The 22,500-nt window shown below is 39.8% G+C and overlaps 1 protein-coding gene across 1 annotated transcript; it reads left to right on the top strand.

The window, feature by feature from the left end:
* The first annotated feature begins 86 nt into the window (after positions 1-86).
* On the top strand, positions 87-22,205 carry atm (ATM serine/threonine kinase). Its single transcript, XM_072461251.1, is given in 63 exon segments — positions 87-175; positions 376-494; positions 575-720; positions 806-970; positions 1,217-1,382; positions 1,464-1,702; positions 1,790-1,959; positions 2,027-2,202; positions 2,302-2,673; positions 2,737-2,940; positions 3,046-3,147; positions 3,212-3,383; positions 3,385-3,444; positions 3,519-3,650; positions 4,178-4,303; positions 4,374-4,460; positions 4,531-4,714; positions 5,205-5,398; positions 5,471-5,550; positions 5,646-5,801; positions 5,863-5,938; positions 6,021-6,151; positions 6,233-6,341; positions 6,415-6,585; positions 6,656-6,831; positions 6,912-7,155; positions 7,247-7,365; positions 7,442-7,568; positions 7,651-7,850; positions 8,821-8,995; positions 9,080-9,238; positions 9,315-9,447; positions 9,516-9,611; positions 10,377-10,545; positions 10,619-10,760; positions 11,309-11,485; positions 11,574-11,751; positions 11,827-11,932; positions 12,013-12,171; positions 12,244-12,352; positions 12,467-12,555; positions 12,794-12,896; positions 12,965-13,113; positions 13,196-13,300; positions 13,382-13,501; positions 13,574-13,808; positions 13,893-14,063; positions 14,152-14,271; positions 14,394-14,611; positions 15,203-15,410; positions 16,069-16,188; positions 16,270-16,410; positions 17,094-17,232; positions 17,317-17,399; positions 17,992-18,132; positions 19,191-19,307; positions 19,379-19,528; positions 20,096-20,261; positions 20,332-20,418; positions 20,513-20,627; positions 20,919-20,982; positions 21,062-21,204; positions 21,638-22,205. Coding segments are annotated over 63 exon segments (9,243 nt in total). The 5' UTR covers positions 87-103; the 3' UTR covers positions 21,819-22,205.
* Positions 22,206-22,500: the final 295 nt, after the last annotated feature.

Below are 22,500 nucleotides of genomic sequence, written 5' to 3'. Positions count from 1 at the left end.
AGGCTGCTCCTGCTATGTTGCTATTGCTAGAGATGAATGCTTTTTTATTATAAATGGAGTAATAATTGCTGTGCTTTTCTCACTTTTCAGTAAGGTGGTCAAAATGAGTCTGGCACTTCATGATCTCCTGGTGTGCTGCAGAGGCCTTGAGAGTGACAAAGCTACAGAAAGAAAAGTACTTTCATTTTTATTCTTGCATAATATTCCATGTAATAAGTCTATGTATCCATGGGTTTTGGAATGATGAGAAAGTAAGACATTTATCATATTTTGAATGGGCAAAAGATCCTCTAAATGTTGCATATAATAGGAAACAGAAACCCACGAATAGCTGATGAAAACATGTAACATAATAAACTTAGTCCACTCTCACAGAAAGAAGCTGAGCGCTTTCGGAGGCTTCTCCGTTCTTCAGAGACTGTACAGGAGTTGGATCGTACATCTGGAGCTAAAAATAAAGGGTCCAAGCAGCTCACATGGGATGCTGTTTTCAGGTGATCTTATCCACATGAATGTAATCTGCTATACATGTCATTAAACTGATCAAGTTTACTTACCCCAATTACTGAAACAGATTTCTCCAGCGCTATGTCCAGAGAGAAACAGAGAGCATACAGTCCAGCAAAGCCAACGTTACATCAACAACATTGACAATACGCAAAAAGAAGATGGCTGAGATGTGTAGTTTGATTAAGTTCTTCATACGCTATGCAAACAAGCGTGAGTTGTTAAATAATATAATACATAAATCTACTCTAATCTAAAAATGAATAGGATAATTATTGATAATGTGATTCTTTTACAGGTGGGCCACGGCTTAAGTGCAGTGAGCTCTTAAAACATGTGATGGACGTGCTCCAGTGTTCATACAGCTGTTCAGTCTATGGAGAAGACTACAGTAGCCTCTTGGTTAAGGACATACTGTCTGTCCGCAAGTACTGGTGTGACATCACTCCACAGCAGTGGCACAGTGAGTGAATAATGGGATTGACATTTGAAATGCAAACTGTGTATGTCAAAGTGTAGACTGCATCATATTGAATCTACTTATAAGATAAGATAAGATCATCCTTTATTGTCCACACATGGGGAAATTTCATTGATACAACGCAGGTAGATACAGAGGAAAAGGACAGATAACAGATTATAGGAAGTTTAAAAAACACTTAACACTTAACAGAAGAACTCTTATGCCGGCTTGTTCTGTGATCCTCAGGTATTTTGGAGTTGTACTCTGGTTTGATTACTTCCTCATCCAAGTCCATCAACCGTGTGTTAGTTAGTAGAGTCCTTCATACTGTAGTCCAAGGTTGCTGCATGCAGACGGATGGGTTTGATAACATCCTATTTTCCTTTTTTTCCAAAGCACTTCCTAATGCAAGGTAAAAATATAAACACTGTATTTTATTGCCAAACTGCATATGCCTTCTCCTTATTATAATTCCATGTTCTCATTATTTAAGGCAAGAAAAGCACCTGACTGTTATAGAACACCTGGTCTCAGCTTTAAACATCTTTTTGAAATCTGCTTCGATGAACTCCCGAATGAGGGTGTGCCGCCTGGGAGAAGATCTTCTGCCCCCGCTGCTGTTTGTCTGGGCAGATATGAGACCCAGTGCTCATCTCAAAGAAGCCATTGTGGAATTTTGTCAATTACAAATCCATGTTCACCATCCCAAAGGGTCCAGGACTCAAGATACAGGTTGGAGTCTGCATGTTAATTGTGATTTCTTATTTACATTATGTAAGATGTTAGATAAACTATATAAGGGTAAATGTTTCACTTTAGGTGCCCATGCTGAGGACTGGACAAGGTGGCACTGCCTGTTGTACAGCATGTATGATACTTTGGTCCGAGAGATTAGTGATATTGGCAGCAGAGGAAAATACCACACAGGAACCAGAAACATTGCACTCAAAGACAGTTTAGTCCAACTTACTGCTGATATATGTCATTTGGTAAGAAAACATACTTATTTCTGTGGTTTGTTTTTGTCATATTCTCATGTTTCAGTTGTCTGTGTAGCTTTTCAGTGAAGAGAATGATGTCCAGTCTTTGGAGGTGACTCAAGCCTCCTTTAGAGCCACCCAAAGAAGTCCCACTCATGGAGCCGCCAGCAAACGACGCCGAATTGAACTAAGCTGGGAGGTCCTCCGGGATCACCTGCAGCCTCAGCAAAAGGACTTTGATATTATACCATGGTAGGAAAGATTATTTTCTATGCATTGTGTTAGTGAAATTACAAATATTTTGGTCCCTGCTAAGTAATACTTACAGTATTGTCCCTCTTTGCTTCTCAGGCTGCAGATTACTGCACTGCTCATTTCCAAGTACCCGTCAATGGTGCCTGCTCAGGAGCTTGTGGCTTTACTCTCAGTGCTGTTCCAGCTGCTGGCTGAGCAGCGAAAAGGGGAGAGGGGGCTGTATGTGCTCCACTGTCTGAAAGAAGTGTCCTCTTGTCAGGCCAAGGAGCCTAGCAGACATCACAACTGCAAGACAGAGCTGAGCAGACTCTGGTGTAAAGTTTGGTCTCTGACCCTACGGGGGGTCAGTTCCCCCCATACAGAGGGCCCGAGTCTAGACCTGCTAGCATCCATTGTCCATGGAGAACTGATTAATATGGACAGAGAGTTTTGGAAGCTTTTCTCTGGCTCAGCATGTAAACCTTCACAGTGAGTGACTGATATTGTATTTTAAGCTGAATATATTGTTATTTACTTTTCACTTGTGCACAGGAGTGCTGCCCTGTGTCTGGCTCAGGCTCTGATGACTTGGCCTGTCCCTAAAGTTTATCCTGGGCACCGAGGATGGGACATTGTAGGGGTGATGGATGGATCTGAGCCCTCTAACCTAAAGAGTACTATAGTTGAATGGCTTCTAATGAGTGACCAGAGTGATGAACTTGAGGACAACTCCAGGCCTCATCCCATCATATGCAGGTACTGTAGGCTCTCCTGGCAAAAAAAGAGAAAACCTGGCAGAAAAAGAAAACCTGCACGTACCTAAAGCATGCCTTTTTTATCATTAAATTGTTTCATGTACAGAGACCTTCCTGACCTTCTAATTGCAAGTATCTTAGTGTCTTTAACCTTTAAAGACACAAGAGCGGGGCTCAGGTTTCTTCTCAGTTGTGATAAAGTGGAGAGGTGAGGCTCACTGACAATGGAACTGACTTTGCAGGTACTATTTTCATTTTTCTTTACATTCTAGTGCCTTGAATCAGGACAATTTACAACCAGATACACACTTTATGAGAGAAATCAAGCTACTCTTCACGCAGTTTAGCTTCAGTAGCATCCACTTGGAAAAACAAGGACTTGTTGGTGAAAAGCAAAAGGGAACACCTCACTGCCAATTCACCGCTCTTCCTGGTCCCAGAGGCTGGGTTGGAGAAATCCTTACTTTTTGTTTCTGACAATCTACTCAAATGCTACTCACCTGATGTAGGTGAACATTTTAATCTATCACCTATTTGTTTGATGTGTTTTAAGTTTAACTTAACCTTTCCCCTCTGCAGACCCCTTCCACACCTCCAGAGTGTCTGGTGCGATGTTTCAGTCTGCTGACCAGTGTTTTAGCTGCTTATGTCGCCACTGGATTTCTGACAGAGGAAGATGCGTGTCGCTCCCCGCTCTTCCGTAAAGCAAAGGTGCGCTATACATTTAATACAGTATTTAGAAGCAGACATTAGGTTTTCTATTTTCTTTTCTAACTATAACCTCCTTAGATCATTAGCTTACAATTTGTTCATTGTAAGCTACTATATTGATCAAAAATGGCTTACTAATAGAAACCGGGATATGAACTTCCTTGGAAAAACTGCTGAATTGAAAAGCCCCGCCCGCCTCATAGGAACATGTCACTGAAACTAACTGAATTTTTGTTTGTTTTTAGTTTTGAAAAGTAGTTAGAATGTACAGGAAGGTTCAAAAATCTCACCTGAGTACTTGAATATACAAGTAAGTACAGGAACATTTGTGGGGGATAGGGGGTAGGTGAGTACAGACATTTTCAGAGCACTGAAGCCTTGAATGCAGTACAATACAGGATTACTGTATGCATGAATCAAGAGGGAACACATTTATAACATGGTTACAAGCACATAAAAGCTGATTTTACATAAATGTATCCCCATTTAATGTGTGTATTTTCTGATAACACTTTTCTTTTTTTCAGACCGTTGCACAGGACTTCAGTGGTTTTATTTCCAATGTAAAAGTGAAGTTGACAGAAGAAGGAACCATGACTACACTGATATCTGTTATGAAGCTTTGCGCCACATCAGTCAAAAGGAAGAATAAGGTGCCCACAGATGATCTGGATATGTCTATGCCTATGCCATAGCATCTGATGTTTTTTTTTTCTTTTTTAGAATGTCTTTTTTAGTTCTTTGAGTCTCTTCATGATGGCCCTGCCTGGGAGTCTCCTGAGTGATCTCGCTGAGCTCTGCAAATTGTTGGTAAGCAACAAACTATAATAAATACTTCATCTTCCAGGCTTATAGCGAACATTTGACTGTTGTCTCACAGCTGAGCAGTGTTTCCAAGAGGGTCAGCATCGTGGAGGAAGATGATCCTATGGATGATGAGTTCAACATGACCAGAAACCAACATGGAGATGGCAACGACTTATTTGAGGATGAAGAGAATCCTCACACCAGCACTAATGGCTCTCATGGGCCAAAGGGAGACGCAGACAACTCCACGGGCCCAGGTAATTCCTACAATATAATAGTAGATCTTAATTTTACATTTTCTTGATTGTAAACAGCTATATTGATCTAAAACGGCTCAGTAATAGAAACAGGTCTCTTGAATTCCTGGTCAAAACAGCAGAACTAATAAGCCCCGCCTCTTCATAGTGTCATTTCACCGTAACAAGCAGCAGATTGTCATTTAGTGTCTATGTAACATAGAACCTTACATGTATCCCTTAAAGTGTTAGTTGTTCAAATAATCACAACCAAGTACATGGAAGTGGGAGGGGATAAAGGGTATGGGAAAACAGGAATTTTTGGAGCACTCAAGCTTCAGTTGCAGGACAGAACTTCAAGTTCAAGATGAGGAAAGAAGGTCGTAACCAGGTTAAAAGCTCAGTAAAGTTAGTTTGACTAATAAGTTCCCTGTTAAGGAAAGGTTTATTCTAAAACTGGTGTTTTGTATGTTGTATGACACCATTCCCTGATGTTTTAATCTTCATTTAGGTGCAAAATGTCCATTAGCAGACGAGAGCTTGGCTCTTCAGGATCAGGCTCTTCTCCCCATCTTGGAGTTCCTGTGTGCGTGTGCCTCCTTGCCTCGTGTCCGTGGCCTGCTCTTTAACCCACAGGAGGTCCGACGCAGGCTGCTGCTACTTTTGGAGCAAATTGACTCCACAAAGCCACTCCACCTTCACATGGTAAGTCACAGCTTGAGTAGATGTAGCTTTGATCGTTGAGCTGCTGGATAAGAATTTGTGTCTGTCTTGCAGTATCTTGTTTTGTTAAAAAATCTTCCTGCTGAGGACTCACTAACACCAGAGGAGTTCGATTCTCTGCTCCGCCCACTTGCGTATGTATTCAAGGCTATATATATTTTGTAAATTAGGTGGCTGTAACACAATTGTAACGCGTTCATTACACTGTGGGTTTTCTGTCCTGTTTTAGAGACGTGTGCTCAATCTATCGTCAGGACCAAGAGATTTGTGCTGCAGTTCTGTTGGCTTTACTGCCCTCAATCCAAACTTTAGGCCGAACACAGTACACACCAGAAGAGATGAAACATGTTCATGGATCTTTACTGCAAGTGCTGGCGGGTTTTTGGTGAGCACACATTTCTTGAGGAATAAGTATTAAGATGAATAAATGTGTGTTTTTTTTATAGTACTCTGAGTCAAACTGGGAAATGCATTGTCACTGTACGTACAGCTTTGATGAGGTGCCTTGTTGCACTGTTAGAGGTAAGATTCCTACTACCTTCCCCAGGAAAATATGGATTATTTGCTCATTTAAAAGTTCATATTTATTTTTTCCCTAATTTAGGCTGACCCTTGCTGTAAATGGGCTATTCTGAGCCTTAAAGAGGTGAACCATCCAGTATCTGTCCTTCTTCCATCTCACCTGGCAGATTCACATCACCAAGTCCGGATGCTAGTAGCTTTGTCAGTGGAGAGGTACATTGCACTGTACACAATGTAATTTAATAGTTTGGATATAATGTAGTACTTGCAATACGTTATCATCATTTGAAACAGGTTATTTGTGGACGCAAGACCAGAGAATCTAAAAATGTTACCACTGAAAAATCAGCAGGAGGCATTTGAAACCCTTTATCTAAAGTCTCAAGAGGCCATGGGGCTCCAGGTGGGTTGTGTAACGTCGTTACTGTCAAGGATAATTTGATGTCAACATTTACCTGTTTTAATATGTTCTGCAGAAAAACATTTCTTCTGAGGCAAAAACAGATGAAATGTTTAATCGTAAAGTTGCTCTCTTAAAAACTCTGTCGACAGTGCTGTGCTGTAGTCCAGTATGTGAAAAACAGGCATTGTTTGCACTGTTGCAGTCATATAAGGAGAATGATATTGAAGAACAGTTGATTAAAAAGGTACAGCAGTGGTAATATAGTTACTTGTCCTAGTATAATTCTAATCTATCTTATTTTTTTCCTTTTACAGATGTTATGCACTGTTTCCAAAGAGCTGGGCTATAAAAATGTGAAAACGATGGTTACCTCTCATCTGCATTACTTGATTGCTGAGTGGTTAGCACTGCGACAGTCAGATGATCGCTACACTCTGGGATCATTTCCCAGCACACTTCTAGATCACAACACTGTCGAGGAGTTTTACAAGTCAGATACTTTACAGTTTGTCCTTCTGATACCATTGCTCGAGTCTAAAATAACAGTTAATTCCTTATGTTTCCATGAAGCTCTTGTTATCCCGTGTTGGTCCCTCACTTGGTCTTCTTGGACGACTTTGAGCAGGTGAAATCTATCAGCAGATACGTGGACAAGGACTGGAGGATCTTGCTTGCTGACTGCTTCCCTAAGATCATGGTCAACATCCTGCCGTACTTTGCACTGCCTGGTCAGGACACTCAGGTGACGGAGCAGAGAAAAAAGGCCCATAGGGTGTATGACCTCCTCAAGGAGCCCAACTGTCTGGGCAAACAGGTAGATGGCTTATAAAATATAGTGGAATGTTTGTTTGAAGGACCACCACTCAAACTTACCCAGATAATGTACGGTATGTATTTTCCATCAGCGAATTGACGACTTGATCCACAGTAATCTGGCCAATATTGTGGTAGAGCTTATAATGACTTTATATGAGGGAAGTGGAGCGGACGGGGACGGAGACAGTGATCTGAAAAACTTCACTGGGTAAGGATGCTTTGTCTCACTTCTCTATAAGATGTATATCCACTTATATTCTCATGATACTTTGTTTGTTTTTTAGGGAACTGGATCCTGCACCAAACCCTCCATACTTTAGTTCTCATGTCATCCGAGCAACCCTGGATTACCTCAGCAAATGCCACAGTGCTAACCATAAATCCTTGGTGGCTATTTTGTCCAAAAACCCTGTGCGCAATAAAAATGAATTGTATTACTTTTGCTCTCAGGTGTTTAATTTATGATAAAGTGATTTTACCCGTGTCATTCCAGAGTTCAATCCAAAGAATATTGCTGTCTGTGTGTGAAAAGGCTGCAGAGACGACCAATAACTACGAACGCCACCGCATCCTGATGATGTACCACTTATTTGTGAATCTGCTGCTGAAGGAGGTGAAGGATGGACTGGGAGGAGCCTGGGCCTTTGTGCTCAGAGACATTATCTACACACTAATACATCACCTCAACAGCCGGTGAGTGTTTTACTATTGTTGTACTACGAACAATCTACGAAATATTTGTATACAGTGTATTGTTAATCAACATTCTAAATCCACAATCATTTATTATACGATTCTGCCTGACATTTCTGTCAAATGATTTATTCATGCAGTATATTCTGGTTCCTGGGTCACTTCTTGTTTGGTGCAGTTTTGAGGATTTTATGACTAAAAACAAACAAAATGTTAAAGATTAATTTTGTGTTATACCTGCCTTCAGACTTTATATTAGTAAATGTATTTTGAGACATTATGAATGACAAATAAAATCAAATGCCACTTGGAGTTTTAATCTGACTTAAGTAAAATGCAGGGAGAATAGAAAATGGAAAAAAAAAGATGGAAGAAGAAAAAGATTTTCAATAACTTTCATTTATCAAGCATAGCAAAAATGTATTTATACATTACAGTCTGGATCCTATTTGATGGCATCCATCCATCCATCCATTTTCTACCGCTTTATCCGGGGCCGGGTCGCTCTTTCGGGCTGTGCCCGGCAGGGCCCCGCATATTTGATGCTTTTTTGTTAATTGGTCTAAAGGTTTAAGTTATAACGTACGGTGTCGTTTACAACTAATGCTGAAGCATTAATTTGACTTTTAATTGTATATAGTATTCTTTAAAACAGTTGTTTGATTTAAAATATGTTGACCTGTGAAACCTAAGTGCTTGTTTTGTATATAGAACCCAATAACTCCAAATGAATATTGCTTTTTCAGAATTATAATGTTCTGAATCTGAAAATGGCCTCCTTCCAAAATACACAAGACCCTCCAAATACATTTATCTCCTCTTATATTTGTGCTGTACAATTGATTACAACTTTGAACCTAAATATCTTAGAACTACCCTGAACGCAGATATAAGCATATGATAATACTAATGATATAATTCTAATACGTCTAAGGAATATCAAATTAAACACGTTTTTTTTTGTCTTCAGGTCAGGGCAAAATGATGAGGTGTCTGGGCGCAGCCTGGCTCTGTGTTGTGACATTTTGACTTCAGTTTGCAAAGCATCCCTTCAGTACTGTGACGATGCACTGGACTGCCACCTACAGGTCATTGCCGGGACTCTTACAGCACAAGTAACCACCCAACCGACAATTTCTGAGCAGGTAAAACACATTGGATAAATGTTGCAGTCACGTATTGTTTCTATTTTCTTTCTAGAGTCTTAAATGGTGTGCTTTTTGGTGCAGGTTCTCAGTCTGTTACGGCTTTTAGTAATCGACAATGTGCAAAAGTTGAAAGGAGCGATCTGCAAGCTGGATCCTTTTCCTGATCTCCCAGAGTTCAGAGAGCTGAGGACTGTTCAACAGAAGCTCAAATACAACACTGGGAACTTTTCTCTTAGACAGGTAAAAGAGGAGCACTGTTAGTCAGCAAATACTTTCAGACAATTGGTTAAAAGTCAAACTTATTCCACTCTTTCAGGAGATAGCACACTTTTTGTCTGTGACGCCATGTGAGTCCTTGCCTCTGACCAGGTTAGAGGGTGTGAAGGAGCTGACCAGACAGCTGCATGTCAACAAAGCACAAATGAGAGAGCTCCTCAAAGAATGTCAAAGTATGCAAAGTATTTTTCAAAAGGCTACTGAATATTTTGTTTTCAAATATTCATATTCTTTTCTGTAGATGAGCCCACAGATAGTGTCTTGGTGAAGATGGTCCTCTCACTTCTAAACCTTTGTAAACTGGCAGTGACTCATCCTGAAGGAATGGACATTCTGAGTAAAGTTTTACTTTTACTTGTACAATTCTGAGGACAATAGTGAAACTTTTTTGGTAACACTTTGAATTAAGGTTTTCCTAGTAAACAAATTAATAAGGCAGTAGTGGAAAGGAATTAACTTTTTACTGTTATTTCACTATATTTGAGTGCAAGTTTTTGTACATTGTACTTTCTACACTACATTTTCCAACTGGACTGACATGTTAAGTACTTTTCTGTAGGGTTTGAAAGCACATGAAATAGCCATGGTGACATTCTGCTTTGAAAAAAAAAAAGTGTTCAAAATGACTTCTTTTGACCAAAAATTAGCACAATTCTTTAACAAAGCTTTTACATTGAACACTAATTGTTTTCAAAATCTGTGTGAAATTCTTACGAAAATCTTTTGTGTGATACTTTTAACTATGCTTAGGTAATTCTTTGCCCCTGTGGCAGTACTTTAACTTCAATAACAAACTCTTGAGTACTGTTTCCACCACTAGCTATTTGTTTACAATCACTTTTAAGGCATTTATCCCTTGAAAGTAAATTAGTAAGCATCATATTAATGTTCTTACATCACATTTACATTATATTATAACATGTTGTTTAATAACACACATTATTTGTTGATAGCTTATAACAAGGCGAGTAAATGCTTTTATAAGTGTATAAACAAATATATAGTACTTATCAATGCCTTTATAAATACTTTGCTAGGAAACAAACTGTTATCCTTATTTTCACTTTCACTATTTAATGTTTTTATATTATTATTTTTACAGTTGCTGCTGGGAGCTGTCTGGGAGAATTGGGCCCTGTGGACTTTTCGACCACAGCGTTGCTTCATGGCAGAGATCCTCTGTATAAAGCGGCTTCTGTCTTCAACTCCTCTGAGTCGCAGTGTATCTACATCATCCTCAGTTGCATCAATGACACCCTCACGGACCAGCGGTACTCCAGCCTTACCATCAGCGGGTTTTCCCAAATCTTCACTTAACTATACTTTAACACTGTTGTTTTATAGGATTGAGGTGAGACAGGCCTCAGCTCATTGTGCAAAGAACATTTTAGCATCTCAAAGTGGAATGGACTTCTGGGAGGAATACAAGGACAACAGAGACCCAATGCTAGCGTACCTCAACCCCTTTCGAAAGGCCAAGATGGAGGTTTGTAATTTATTTGTAACATGAAAAATAGATGATATCATATAAAACCCTTTGTTTATTCTGGTACTTAATAGGGAATAAACCATAACATACATAGATTGTTTTTTTTTCATTGTAAGCGGCAATATTGCCCTGAAATGGCTTAGTAAAGTAATAAGAATGAGACTATGAACTTCATGTTCAAAACTTCAGCACTGAGACTCTGTAGTGGCATTTCACAAAAGCGCAGATTTTCATTTATGTGTTTTTATTCAAGAGAAATGGCTGACATTTTTGTGCCTTACCCAAAGCCTATTTTCTTTATACTAATCGCAAGTACGGCGCTGTGGCCCGGCATCGGGCTGTAGGTGAGGATAAACTTTCTGAGCACTCAAGCGCCTCAATTTCAGGGAAATATGCTCAAACGTATATGAATCAATCACATTGCAACGTTTGTAAAAATTATGAGAGAAAGCCACAATGAAAGCTAAAACCCTCTTCTTGCAGGATGCGCTTACTTTCAGGGGAGTGCTGACCACTGTTCTTTGAAACATGTTCTCTCTATTTAGGCTGTGGATGTGAGTGCAGAACAAAGTAAGGCTGCTCAAGAGAAACTGCAGAATCTAGAGTTTTGGATTCCTCAAGCTGGAGGACACAAAGCCTGGCTCACATCTCTGTGCACTGCCCTTCTGGACAGTGGAGCGGTCAGGAATGAGGCGCTGCTGCTGACACGGCCACTGTGCCTGGTGAGCATGTCATTTAATGTTACCTTGAATTAAATTACCCTGACTACCAATAATTTCAAGTAATTTTATTGTTGGTGACTATTTCCAGGTGAAGGTGTCCTGCTGTCAGAGGTTGTTGCCTCTGATCGTTCACTCGGTGCTGCAGGATGAATCGGGTGGTTCATGGAGGGCAATTCTATCGCCTCGCATTCAGGACTTTTTCAGCTTTTTCTCCAAATGTGCTACGGGATCCAGCCGTTCTGCCACGCCCATCAATTCTAGCCCTGGTAATATTTCCTGAATGCGATAGATCAATAAAACTAAGCTTTGGTTGTAAATCTACTGTTTGTTTTCTCCTCCAGTGTCTGATACTGCAGGTCAAGGCTTCTCAGACAAAACCTCTCTTCGCACAATGTTATCAGTTATCGACTATCTGAGACATCAACCAAGACCTCTAAAGTCTGACAGGTGATTTATGTAAAAACTATGCAATGGTTTTATTCTACTGGACCAAAGCTTTTGAAATCACATGTATGCGTTTCCTTTAGCAACTCCTGCGGCACAATTTGTCACTCGAACTTCTGGCTGGACCTGAACTACCTGGAAGTGGCCAAAGCGGCGCAGTCCTGCTCAGCTCACTTCACTGCTCTTCTCTACACTGAGATCTATGTGGATAAAATCAAGGCCAATTTGGAAGACATTAAAGGGTATTGTCAAATGGTACAACAACAAATGCAACAGCAAATAATAGGTTTTCTCTTTTTTGTTTTTCTCCGTAGAAGCCGGCCCAAAGCAACACGTAGAATAAACTTTGAAGACACTAGTCAGAATTTAACTATCTCTAATCTGACTGAAAAGAGCTTGGAAGACACAAACATCAGCTTACAAGTAAGTCTATTGTGCACACCTTTTTATTGTTGTACAACTTCATTTTCAGGAAAGGCTCTTATCAATGTATCATAACCTTAGAACATTTCTAAACCTTTCCTCAACATGTTTTAGGAGCTTCTGATCGAAGTGTACCGTAGCATTGGAGAGCCAGACAGCCTGTACGGCTGTGGAGGCGAGACCATGACCAGTCCTTTGACCAGGTGAAACAAAGGCATTATTGTCAACTAGTGGTTTGGCTCAAAGTGTTGATGAAATTGGATAATTCAAGCTAATTATTAGCTTATTTTAATGCATTTTGTTCTGCTTTATCTTCAGAAATTGTGAACACAACTATAACCAAATATCAAATGTAATTGATGAATGTAGATCAGTATTTTAAAAAGACAACAACAATGCAAATTTCGTAATAAACACCATGTTATTGATTTGCATCTTTAGGATTCGGACATATGAACATGAGGCAATGTGGGCTAAGGCTTTGACATCGTATGATCTTCACTCTTCTCTGCCTGAGGTCATTCGACAAGTGGGCATTATGGAGGTAAATGTTTTTTTTAATTCAGTCTCTTAATGTTCATCATTATTCACTTTTTCCTGTGTGGCCTGAAGGGGCTGCAGAACTTTGGTCTGAGCAGTATTCTGTCCACCTACATGAGGGGTCTGGAGAGTGAAGGGGTGGAGTGGGGGGCAGAGCTCAGAGAGCTGCGCTTTCAGGCAGCCTGGAGGAACACTCAGTGGGACTTTGACATTTCAGAGAGGTCAGTAAACCAGTGCATTAACATGTCACACAAAATAACAACAAATCCGTAGTTTGTATACAGAATGGTCTTTCATCTCTAGGGGTGACAAAATCAAACCTGGCTTCCATGAGTTTGTGTACTCTACCATGCAAGCCTTGAGAGATAAGGAATTCTCAGTATTTGGTGTGAACATAAAAGATGCAAGGTAATACCCTATTGCTGTGGATGGATGACTCGCAAGAGACTTCCATGAAATAGTCCCTGTGAACCCTGTGTACTTCCTCAGAGGAGCCGAGGTAGAGGAGCTGTGCAGAGGCAGTCTAGAAGCTGTGTCTTCTTTATATCCAACTCTCAGGAATCTGCAAACCATCGGGGAACTGGAGGGTGTAAAGCATCTGTTCTCCAGGTGAGAAGAACAAGCTTTAATAATCTCACATTCTTGATTACTTTCAGAATAATGTTCTGTTTGTTCTCGCAGACCTTTTTCAGACATAACTCTGAGGGAGGCTTGCAGCCAGTGGCAGCAGCACCTGCAGCTGTTAGTGGACAGTGACTTTTCTTTAGTGGAGCCCATTCTGGCAGTGCGCTCTGTGGCCCAGCAGACTCTGCTGTCCACACTGAAGGAGCCGGACATTGTGCAGTACCTCAGCTCTGTGTTCACAGATCACCTCATGGATCTGTGCCGGCTCGCTCGGAGGGCGGGTAACACACAGGTGGAGTTTATACTATACTAAACACTAATGTTGTTGTGGCTAAATGTACAATCTTTTCACAAATAAAGTCTTGTATTCTTGTAGTTAGCAGAGCGAGCAGTTTTTCAAATGAAACGACACAGTACTGGTGCCTCCTGGGCATCAAACTGTGTATTGCCGTGGCAACTGGCGGAGGCCCAGGTGTTTTGGGCCAAAGGCGAGCAGGCTTTGGCTCTGGGTCTGCTGAGAAAGATGATACACCACTTAGAGGAGAAGGTCAGACATGTTCATACTGTGTAGAAGAATACCCCTGTACTACAATACAAGCCCTTCTCCTAGCAACAATACTATATTTACTTTGAAGGTGGATTTTAACCCTGCGCTTGTTCCTGTCTACACTGAATGTCTGAGGCTTTGTGGGAACTGGCTGGCTGAAACTTGTCTGGAAAGTCCTGGAGTTATACTGGAGAAGTACCTGGAGAGGGTAAAGTAATTTTTTTTTAAATTGTATTTCAGAGATCTAGATACACCAACATGTTTTTGTTTATTGATAATTGAGAAATATAACAGAAGTAACACATTAGTCTTGTGCATGGTGTTTTTAAGGCTGTGGAGGTCATTGAGGGTGGATCCGGAGCACAAGACTCGCGGCTGCAGAGTCAAAGGACAGAGGCCTTTCTGTCTCTGGCCCGCTTTTCTGACGCACAGTACCAGAGCATTGACAAATACATGAACTCCTCTGAGTTTGAGAACAAGCAGGCCCTGCTGGAGAAGGCCAAAGAGGAAGTAGATTTGATGAGAGAGCGCAAAGTCACAACTAACAGGTTTGTGTATAATTGTGTATTCCACACAGGTCCTTGAACTAGAATCCTGAGAATTTAAGTATTCAGGGATAATTTAAGGGGAGACACTACAGATACATGTGATGTAAAAAAAAGTAAGGAAAAAATGTTTTACATGTTTTCCGTCATGTAATGCTTTTCATACAAATACAAGGCATTTTATTTGTAAAATTGGCCAAATTAATACATATACATCTTAAAAATGGACAGAACCATGTTTAAATTGATTGATTTTCATTTTATGTTTTACATAGATACTAAAAATGTACAGAGGAAATTTTAGATTTATTGGTTAGTATTGAAGTAAATAAGATCTTACTGAAAATGCATTTAGCCTTTTTTCTTTTTTTAGGGGTTAAAATTGTGTGTAAAAATCAGGCTTAAAATTGTGTCTAAAAATCAGGCTTAAAATTGTGTGTAAAAATCCTTTTGTACAAGCGCTAAAAATCTTGTTAAGTACAAAACTGTAAAGTTTGTCCTGTACCGCATAGGTGCCTCTTTTAAGACTGTTTTTTATTAGAGAAAACTGCATTTTATCTTTGATTTGCAATTTAACGTTCTTGTGCTCATAAGGTACACAATAAAAGTCCAGAAAGAGCTGGAGTTGGACCAGAAGGCGCTATCCAATCTGCAGACGGACCGACAGCGCTTCATGTGTAAAGCCGTGGAGAACTACATCCAGTGTTTAGAGCAGGGCGAGGAGCATGACACCTGGGTCTTCAGACTGGCCTCGCTCTGGCTGGAGAACGCAGACCAGAAGGATGTGAACGACATGATGAAGGTCACTAGCACTGCGTGTTTTACTGTGGTGTAGCTGGATACTAAATCAGACTGTTAATAAAAAATAAATGTGTTTAATCTAAGTAGGGCTGCGCAATGAATTTAAGTTTAATCAAGATTGAGATTCAGTCAGTTCCAATGGTCAATAATCAGCTTGGGACTTTTAAATCAAGAGGTCCACAGCCAATATTCTGTCATTAAAAGCATTTGGTTTGGAACAGAGTTCAGACTGAGCAAACAAGAACAAAAACAAACAATACAAATTTATCAAAAGTTGTTTGTCCTATCCCTCAGTCCGTTAGAGTATTCATGTTCTTCACGCAAATTCATGAAGTTTCTTGCAGAACCCTTCAGTTCCTCTCAATCGTGGTCGTGGGGGATCTACTCCTAAATTCTCCTGATTGTTTCTTGTTTGGAAATGTACGTGCCTCTCTAGGAAAACCTCATGAATGGACCTTCATGTCGAACTTAAAAAGAGCGAGAACAAGATGAACTAAGCATAGAATAAGATGAAAACGGTGAGGGGTAAGAAGTAAAAACCTTTGCTCAATCTCCATCGACCTTCTAGTGACAATACATTTAATTAGTAAGGTTTAGACATTTAGATCTGAAAGGGGACTGAAAACCTTCCTTATCCACCAGATCCATTTGTATTCCAGAAAGGGGTAAAGAAAATCCCCTCCTACAAGTTTTTGCCGCTCATGTATCAGCTGGCAGCTCGGATGGGAACCAGAATGACCACCAATGAAGACGTGGGCTTTCATGACGTTCTCAGTGAGGTAAAGCACTATACTCACACTCAAAATACACTCCCTTGACTTGCGTATAACCTACAAAACCTCCCTCTGTCACGTTTACAGCTCATTTGCCGTTCGTCACTGGAGCACCCTCATCACACGCTCTTCATCATCTTCGCTCTGGTAAACGCCAACAAGGATGAGAACTTTTGCAGACCTCGCTTTTCCAAAGGCGCGCCACGGCAACCCTCACAGTTTGACCTGGTGAGGGTTTATTGAGTTCTATAGTCACCCGATTCCTTTCTTTTTGTAGTAGGAAAGTATTAGAAATGTGAAGTGGTTAAAGCAAACTTTGCTTTCAAAATATTGAATTACAAGCATCTTAGCTTAAAGCTGCTGTACCTGATTTTTCAAACCGTGAAAGGAGGAAGTTGTCTCGGTGTTGAATTGAATCCAACTGTACAGCTTCAGAACAGCTTCCTCAGGCAGCAAAGGGAAGCAAAGGTGGACCACCCTCGCACATCCAAAAATGTATCTTGGTGATGAATCAACATTTTTATTCTGGGTTTGTAGTCAGTTAGATGCATGCAGACAGGAAACTGGTGCTGCTTTTACTCTATGGAGGAAAAACCTACATCTTTAAATGCATTGTTTTGTTGCAAAACAGCTAAGGAAACAGTGGGAATGTTTGCTCCATTTAACATGAAGAAACCAGAGGCTTGCGAAGGCATTTATTATTAAAGTCATTTATACAATTCTGTTTGCCTCCACAATAACATTTTACACTGTGGAATTAATACTGTGATAAATGTGATGTGGGATGTGCATATCACTACATCCCTATTATATAATGATATTTAAGGTATTTTTTGGCAAGAATGTTGATGATGAAAACTGGAGTAAAATAGCAGTTGCTAACTAATAGCTGCATCTATTTTCTGACACAGGAGCGATCTAACGTTGCGCTCAAAATCATCAGCGCAATCAGGAAGAAAAGACCGCAGATGATCCAGGACATGGAGCGCCTGTGTGACGCGTACATCACTCTGGCCAACATGGACGCCAGCAGACACAAGGCGGAGAAAAGTGTGCACCAGAATTCTGTATATTCAACATCGCAATATGCCTCATATTTTTAATTCTAACAAGCCCTGCCCTCTTTTTTTTAAGGAGCTATTCCCATTCCTGCTGACCAGCCCATCATGCAAATGAAGAATTTAGATGAGATTGCAATCCCAACAATGGAGATAAAGGTGAAGCACATATGAAATTATATTAAATGACTATTGCTGCTGTTTTGAACATTTGGATCCTTATGGTAAAGAGCTGGGATATCACAGGCTGCGTTTACATGGTTTCTGGAGTTATCAGATTATGAAAATGTAGAAAGTAAATGGTTACATCTGATAGTAATCTGAATTCTTTGTTCACATCTGTGTAGGAAAGGAACGATCAGACAATTATGCAAAGAAAAACCTACTGTGGCAAAGACAAAAATGACAGGGAAAATGTGAAATATTTGAAATTCATTTTACTTCTTTACATGCTTCAAAATACAGAAAACAGTTGATGAAATGCCACGTGTCAACCAAATATTTCTTGTGCATGTAAACACAAAATCAGATGTACATATTGGGTTTTCTGAATATTCTAGTGATATGATTTTATATTTATTCTAGTCTATAGTTACTTGCTTACATGGGTGGGTTGGAATCAATGAAGTACACCAGTATTGCAAATGTAATATACAGTATAATAATGATGGGTCGAAATAATGGAGGCTTTATATTTTGCTGTTGACGTTTACTCGGCCCATCTATTGTAAGGTTTTGTTTGTCTTTTCAGGTCGATCCATCCTGTAGGTATCAGGACATAGTCACCATAAACAGCTTTCTTCCGCAATATCACCTGGCTGGAGGAGTCAACCTGCCCAAGATCATCGACTGTTTGGGCTCTGATGGCAGGAGCAGAAGGCAGCTAGTCAAAGTAAGTGTGTTGTAGAGCAGGGAGATATGTCCAGCAAAGTGACAATTGTCGTTTTAGAAATTAGAATATTGGATATTGTCTTAAAAATGACATTATAGAGAGAGAGACATGTCTTATTTCATCCCCCAATCAAGGGTACTAAGAATATTTCTGCCCATTAGTGGTTAATTTTATGTCGGAGTGGCGCGCTAGAAAAAAAAAAAGTCTACATAGCTAAATTATCTGTTCATTAATTTGGTTCGTTAAAAATAAAACTGGTTAATTTTATGATCCATTCATGTTTTGTGTGATTCCTCAAGTAAGACGTATATACAGGCACATTTTAGCACATTTCTGATGTTTGAATTATATTGTGTAATACATTTTATGATTTTTTTTACATTTGATCAAAAAGTCACCTTTAGTTGAATTTTATCATCTGGACTTCTTTCCAGTTGACAGAATTCAACCCTCCTCTTTTGCTCTCCACCCAATTTAGATGACTGGGCAACTACTGACATCTCTTCACCTCTTCACTAAAAATATTTCTTCCTTATTCATGGTTGAGCAACAATTCTGCTGATATGTCATTTTAAAAGTGTGACCAGCCCCAGTGGAGTCCTGTTCTTTTCCACTTCCCTTTGGCTTGTTGGTAATGATTAATCCTGTTTTTGAAGTGGAAACAAACAAAAGCTTTGTTGATTTTCCACTGTTCTTTTACACCTTTTGTGAAAGAAAAATTCTTCTGAGTGCAAGGTGTTTGGGAAAACTATTTTCAGCCACTTAAAGGGTAATAATTCACTCTCAGACCACACTGCACAGTCTTGATAAAAAAGTCCTATTTGTCAAGTGATACTATTGTTAAGTGTCATTATTTAAACCTTACTTGACCTATTTCAGTGTAGTTTAATAACACCTTTGTGGTAGCCTTAAACTTACCACAGTATTAATATTTTCTGTAAACATGGCTTTCTTTTGGCATTTAAATAGTACCATTGCTTGTTATTGCTGTACTATATATTACAGAATGCAGAAATGATCCAAATTATACAAATACAATAAATGTATTTCTTGTTCAGGGGCAGGATGATCTTCGACAGGACGCAGTTATGCAGCAGGTGTTTAGCATGTGTTCGATGCTTCTGCAACGCAACACCGACACTCGCAAACGAAAGCTCAACATCCGACGTTACAAGGTTTGAATTTAAGGCTGCACATCTGTATGTTATTCTATTAGACAAATCCTATAGTAAGTGTTTTCTTGTAGGTTGTGCCCTTCTCTCAGCGCAGTGGTGTGTTGGAGTGGTGCTCTGGTACTGTTCCTATTGGGGATTTCCTGGCTGACCCCAACAAAGGAGCCCACAAACGCTTCCGGCCACAAGACTGGACAAACCTGGCCTGCCGCAAGAAAATGATGGTAAGAGATTTTTTTTTAAAAACCCACAGTTGCTGCCATGTTTTTTCATCCTGTTAGAATGTTTTTTTATGATAAGTCTGTTGGAGCCCACATGATTACATTTGTGGAGGAAGCAGGGGTTAGATTGCATTAAAAATGATTTGATCTTGATAAAATAATAAAAACCTGTTTTGCTTTACTGTGAACATAATACAAGCAGGTCAATTATGCAAAAACGGTGTTTTTGAAAAGCATTTGGGATCGTTTCTTTTCAAGCTACTCTCTCTTAATTATTAGACCAATTGCCAATGCACAACCTTAAAAAACGATTTAGAATTATTATGAGACTTTAGTTTATGTGAGGCCTGATTCACTGCTGCCCATTTAGTTGGAGAAAATCCACTTCTCCGTCAATTAGGAGCATTGTAAATCCGATAAAAGGCTCTAGCTTTCTTCTGTCCTCGATCATTTGTACATCCCAGTGTACAAAAATAACCCAGAATCTCTTGACACAGTTAGTTTCTATGTGAATTTGGCACCACCATCCCTGCTCTATCGAAATAACGTTTCGCTTGATATTTTTTGTAGGACACCCAGAAGATGGCTTTTGATGAAAAACTCCAAGCTTACCTAGAGGTGTGCCGGAACTTCAGGCCTGTCTTTAGGTATTTCTGCATGGAGAAGTTTCTGGATCCCGCTGTGTGGATGGAGAAGCGCCTGGCCTACACCCGCAGTGTCGCTACTTCCTCTATAGGTGACGGTAATTTAATAATCCAACACAAATCTTCCCAGTTGAATATTGACTGCGTTTCTTCTTTGTACAGTTGGATACATTGTGGGTCTTGGGGACAGACACATTCAGAACATCCTGGTGGACGAACAAACGGCTGAACTGGTGCACATTGACTTAGGTAAGGTGACGTCGTTTACAAAAAGCTTTCACAATCAGGCTTATTTTACCAAGCCAGAAGGAAATTGAAATATATATACTTTTCCTTGGAACAGGTGTTGCCTTTGAGCAGGGGAAAATCTTGCCTACCCCAGAGACTGTACCATTCAGACTGTCCAGAGACATTGTGGACGGCATGGGCATCACTGGTGTGGAAGGAGTTTTTAGAAGGTTTGTACAAAAAAAATAAAACATTATACAGTATAAAAAATATTTGAATTTGGTTTTCACATGAAGTCTTCGGGTGAGTTACATTGAAAAGATGGGAGTGTGCAAGTGAATCCAATAAAAATGTGTTAAAATGTGTTTCTAAACTTGTTAGTGGAGGTTTACGTATCAGACAAATTTTTGTAGCGTTTCTTTCTATAAACAAGATAATACTTAATTAAAATGTTGCATATCTTATTCATCTCTAATTAAATCTAAATATATTTCCATACTAATGATTGTCGTTGTGGGCAGGTGCTGTGAAAAGACCATGGAGGTGATGAGGAGCTCCCAAGAGGCCTTACTGACAATCGTTGAGGTAGAAAAGCAGATAATGAAACTTCTTTTGACGTCTCACTTGTACCTCTTTTAAAGCTCCTTTACCACGTCTCATTCAGGTACTGCTGTACGACCCACTGTTTGATTGGACCATGAACCCTTTGAAAGCCTTCTACCTCCAGCTCGACGAGCAGCAGGAGCTCAATGCTACCCTCAGCTCCACCATGGGAGCAGATGATCTGGACAACCAGCGCAAATCTAGGTACAAGGTTTCTCTCCTAAGTTTTCTCTGATCTTTAAAGACCTGCTTCTCTAAATTGTTTCCAGACGCTCGTGATGACGACCTCTAAAGCAGGTGTACAAACACTTTTTTGGCTAGCAAGATTTAGATTTAGATTAAGGCCTGTATTGATTAAACATTATTAGCCTATAGAAAAACAGTACAGGCTTACTTTAACAGCCTAGTCATATTTTATCGAAATGTTGGCCTAAAAAGCTTGAATATAAAACTAAGAAAGGACAATGTTTTATAAGAATTCATTGTATATAATTTTAATACAGTGAATTATTAGCGAGACGGGTCTCATGGTAACGCTCAGGGGAGGGGCTCGAGACTGAGAAATTCGGCCTCCTTTTGGCTCACGTCCACAACAAACTGCATATTGTTTTATCCTTTTTTTTTCTTTTTCCCCCAGTGACAGTCAGAGCTTCAACAAAGTGGCAGAGCGGGTGTTGCTGAGGCTCCAGGAGAAGCTGAAGGGTGTGGAGGAGGGCACAGTGCTCAGCGTGGGGGGACAAGTCAATCTGCTCATCCAACAAGCCATGGACACCAAAAACCTGAGCAGGCTGTTCCCGGGATGGCAGGCCTGGGTCTAGAACCAAAAGACACCAAAGATTTACTGACTTTATGCTTTTTCATGCGGATTTTGTCACATTATTTTTGCTTCATCCAACTCAAAACAACTGGGACTAGATTCAATATTTGTGTAGGATGCAAAAAGACTAAAGAGAAGGATGCTTGATCAACCAAAGGGTTCATCCTTGTACTTTATGTTCTGTGTTATCAATAGAAAACATTTACTCCTAACCTTTACTTGAAACGATGCTGCGTTCCATTCCCTTATATAATAAAGACACTATGGGCACACATTAACAGTTCAAACATACTCTCAAAAGACATGCACTTTTATACAACTGTTGCTGTATTATTTGGTCAGATGTAAACATTTCATATCGATCTAAACTGTGAATATGCAATAACTTTCACAATTGCCTATAAATTGCCTTTTAAAACATTACATACTTAAGCATATCTTTGTATTTTATTGGTAGCTTTGTCGCTATAGTTTTAAAGTTCACTGTAAATTCACCATCCTCTTAGAAATATTAAACTAGAAATATTAAACTAATGAAAACAATTGTAATGGAAACTGTTGTAAATGTCCTTATTTGAATCTCCTGGCCTCTCCATCGGTCACTTATTGACTAAACCATTGGAGGCTTAATATGTTCCTAAGTAGGTCTCTGTGGTGATGGATGGATGTTGAAGTGGAAATGA

The sequence above is a fragment of the Eucyclogobius newberryi genome, unplaced genomic scaffold (assembly GCF_026437365.1).
Source record: "Eucyclogobius newberryi isolate DKJ021-1_F unplaced genomic scaffold, fEucNew1.0.hap1 SCAF_10, whole genome shotgun sequence".
NCBI classification, from domain to species: Eukaryota; Metazoa; Chordata; class Actinopteri; order Gobiiformes; family Gobiidae; genus Eucyclogobius; species Eucyclogobius newberryi.
Note: the sequence above shows the minus strand (reverse complement) of the source record. Positions and strands in the feature narration are given on the sequence as shown.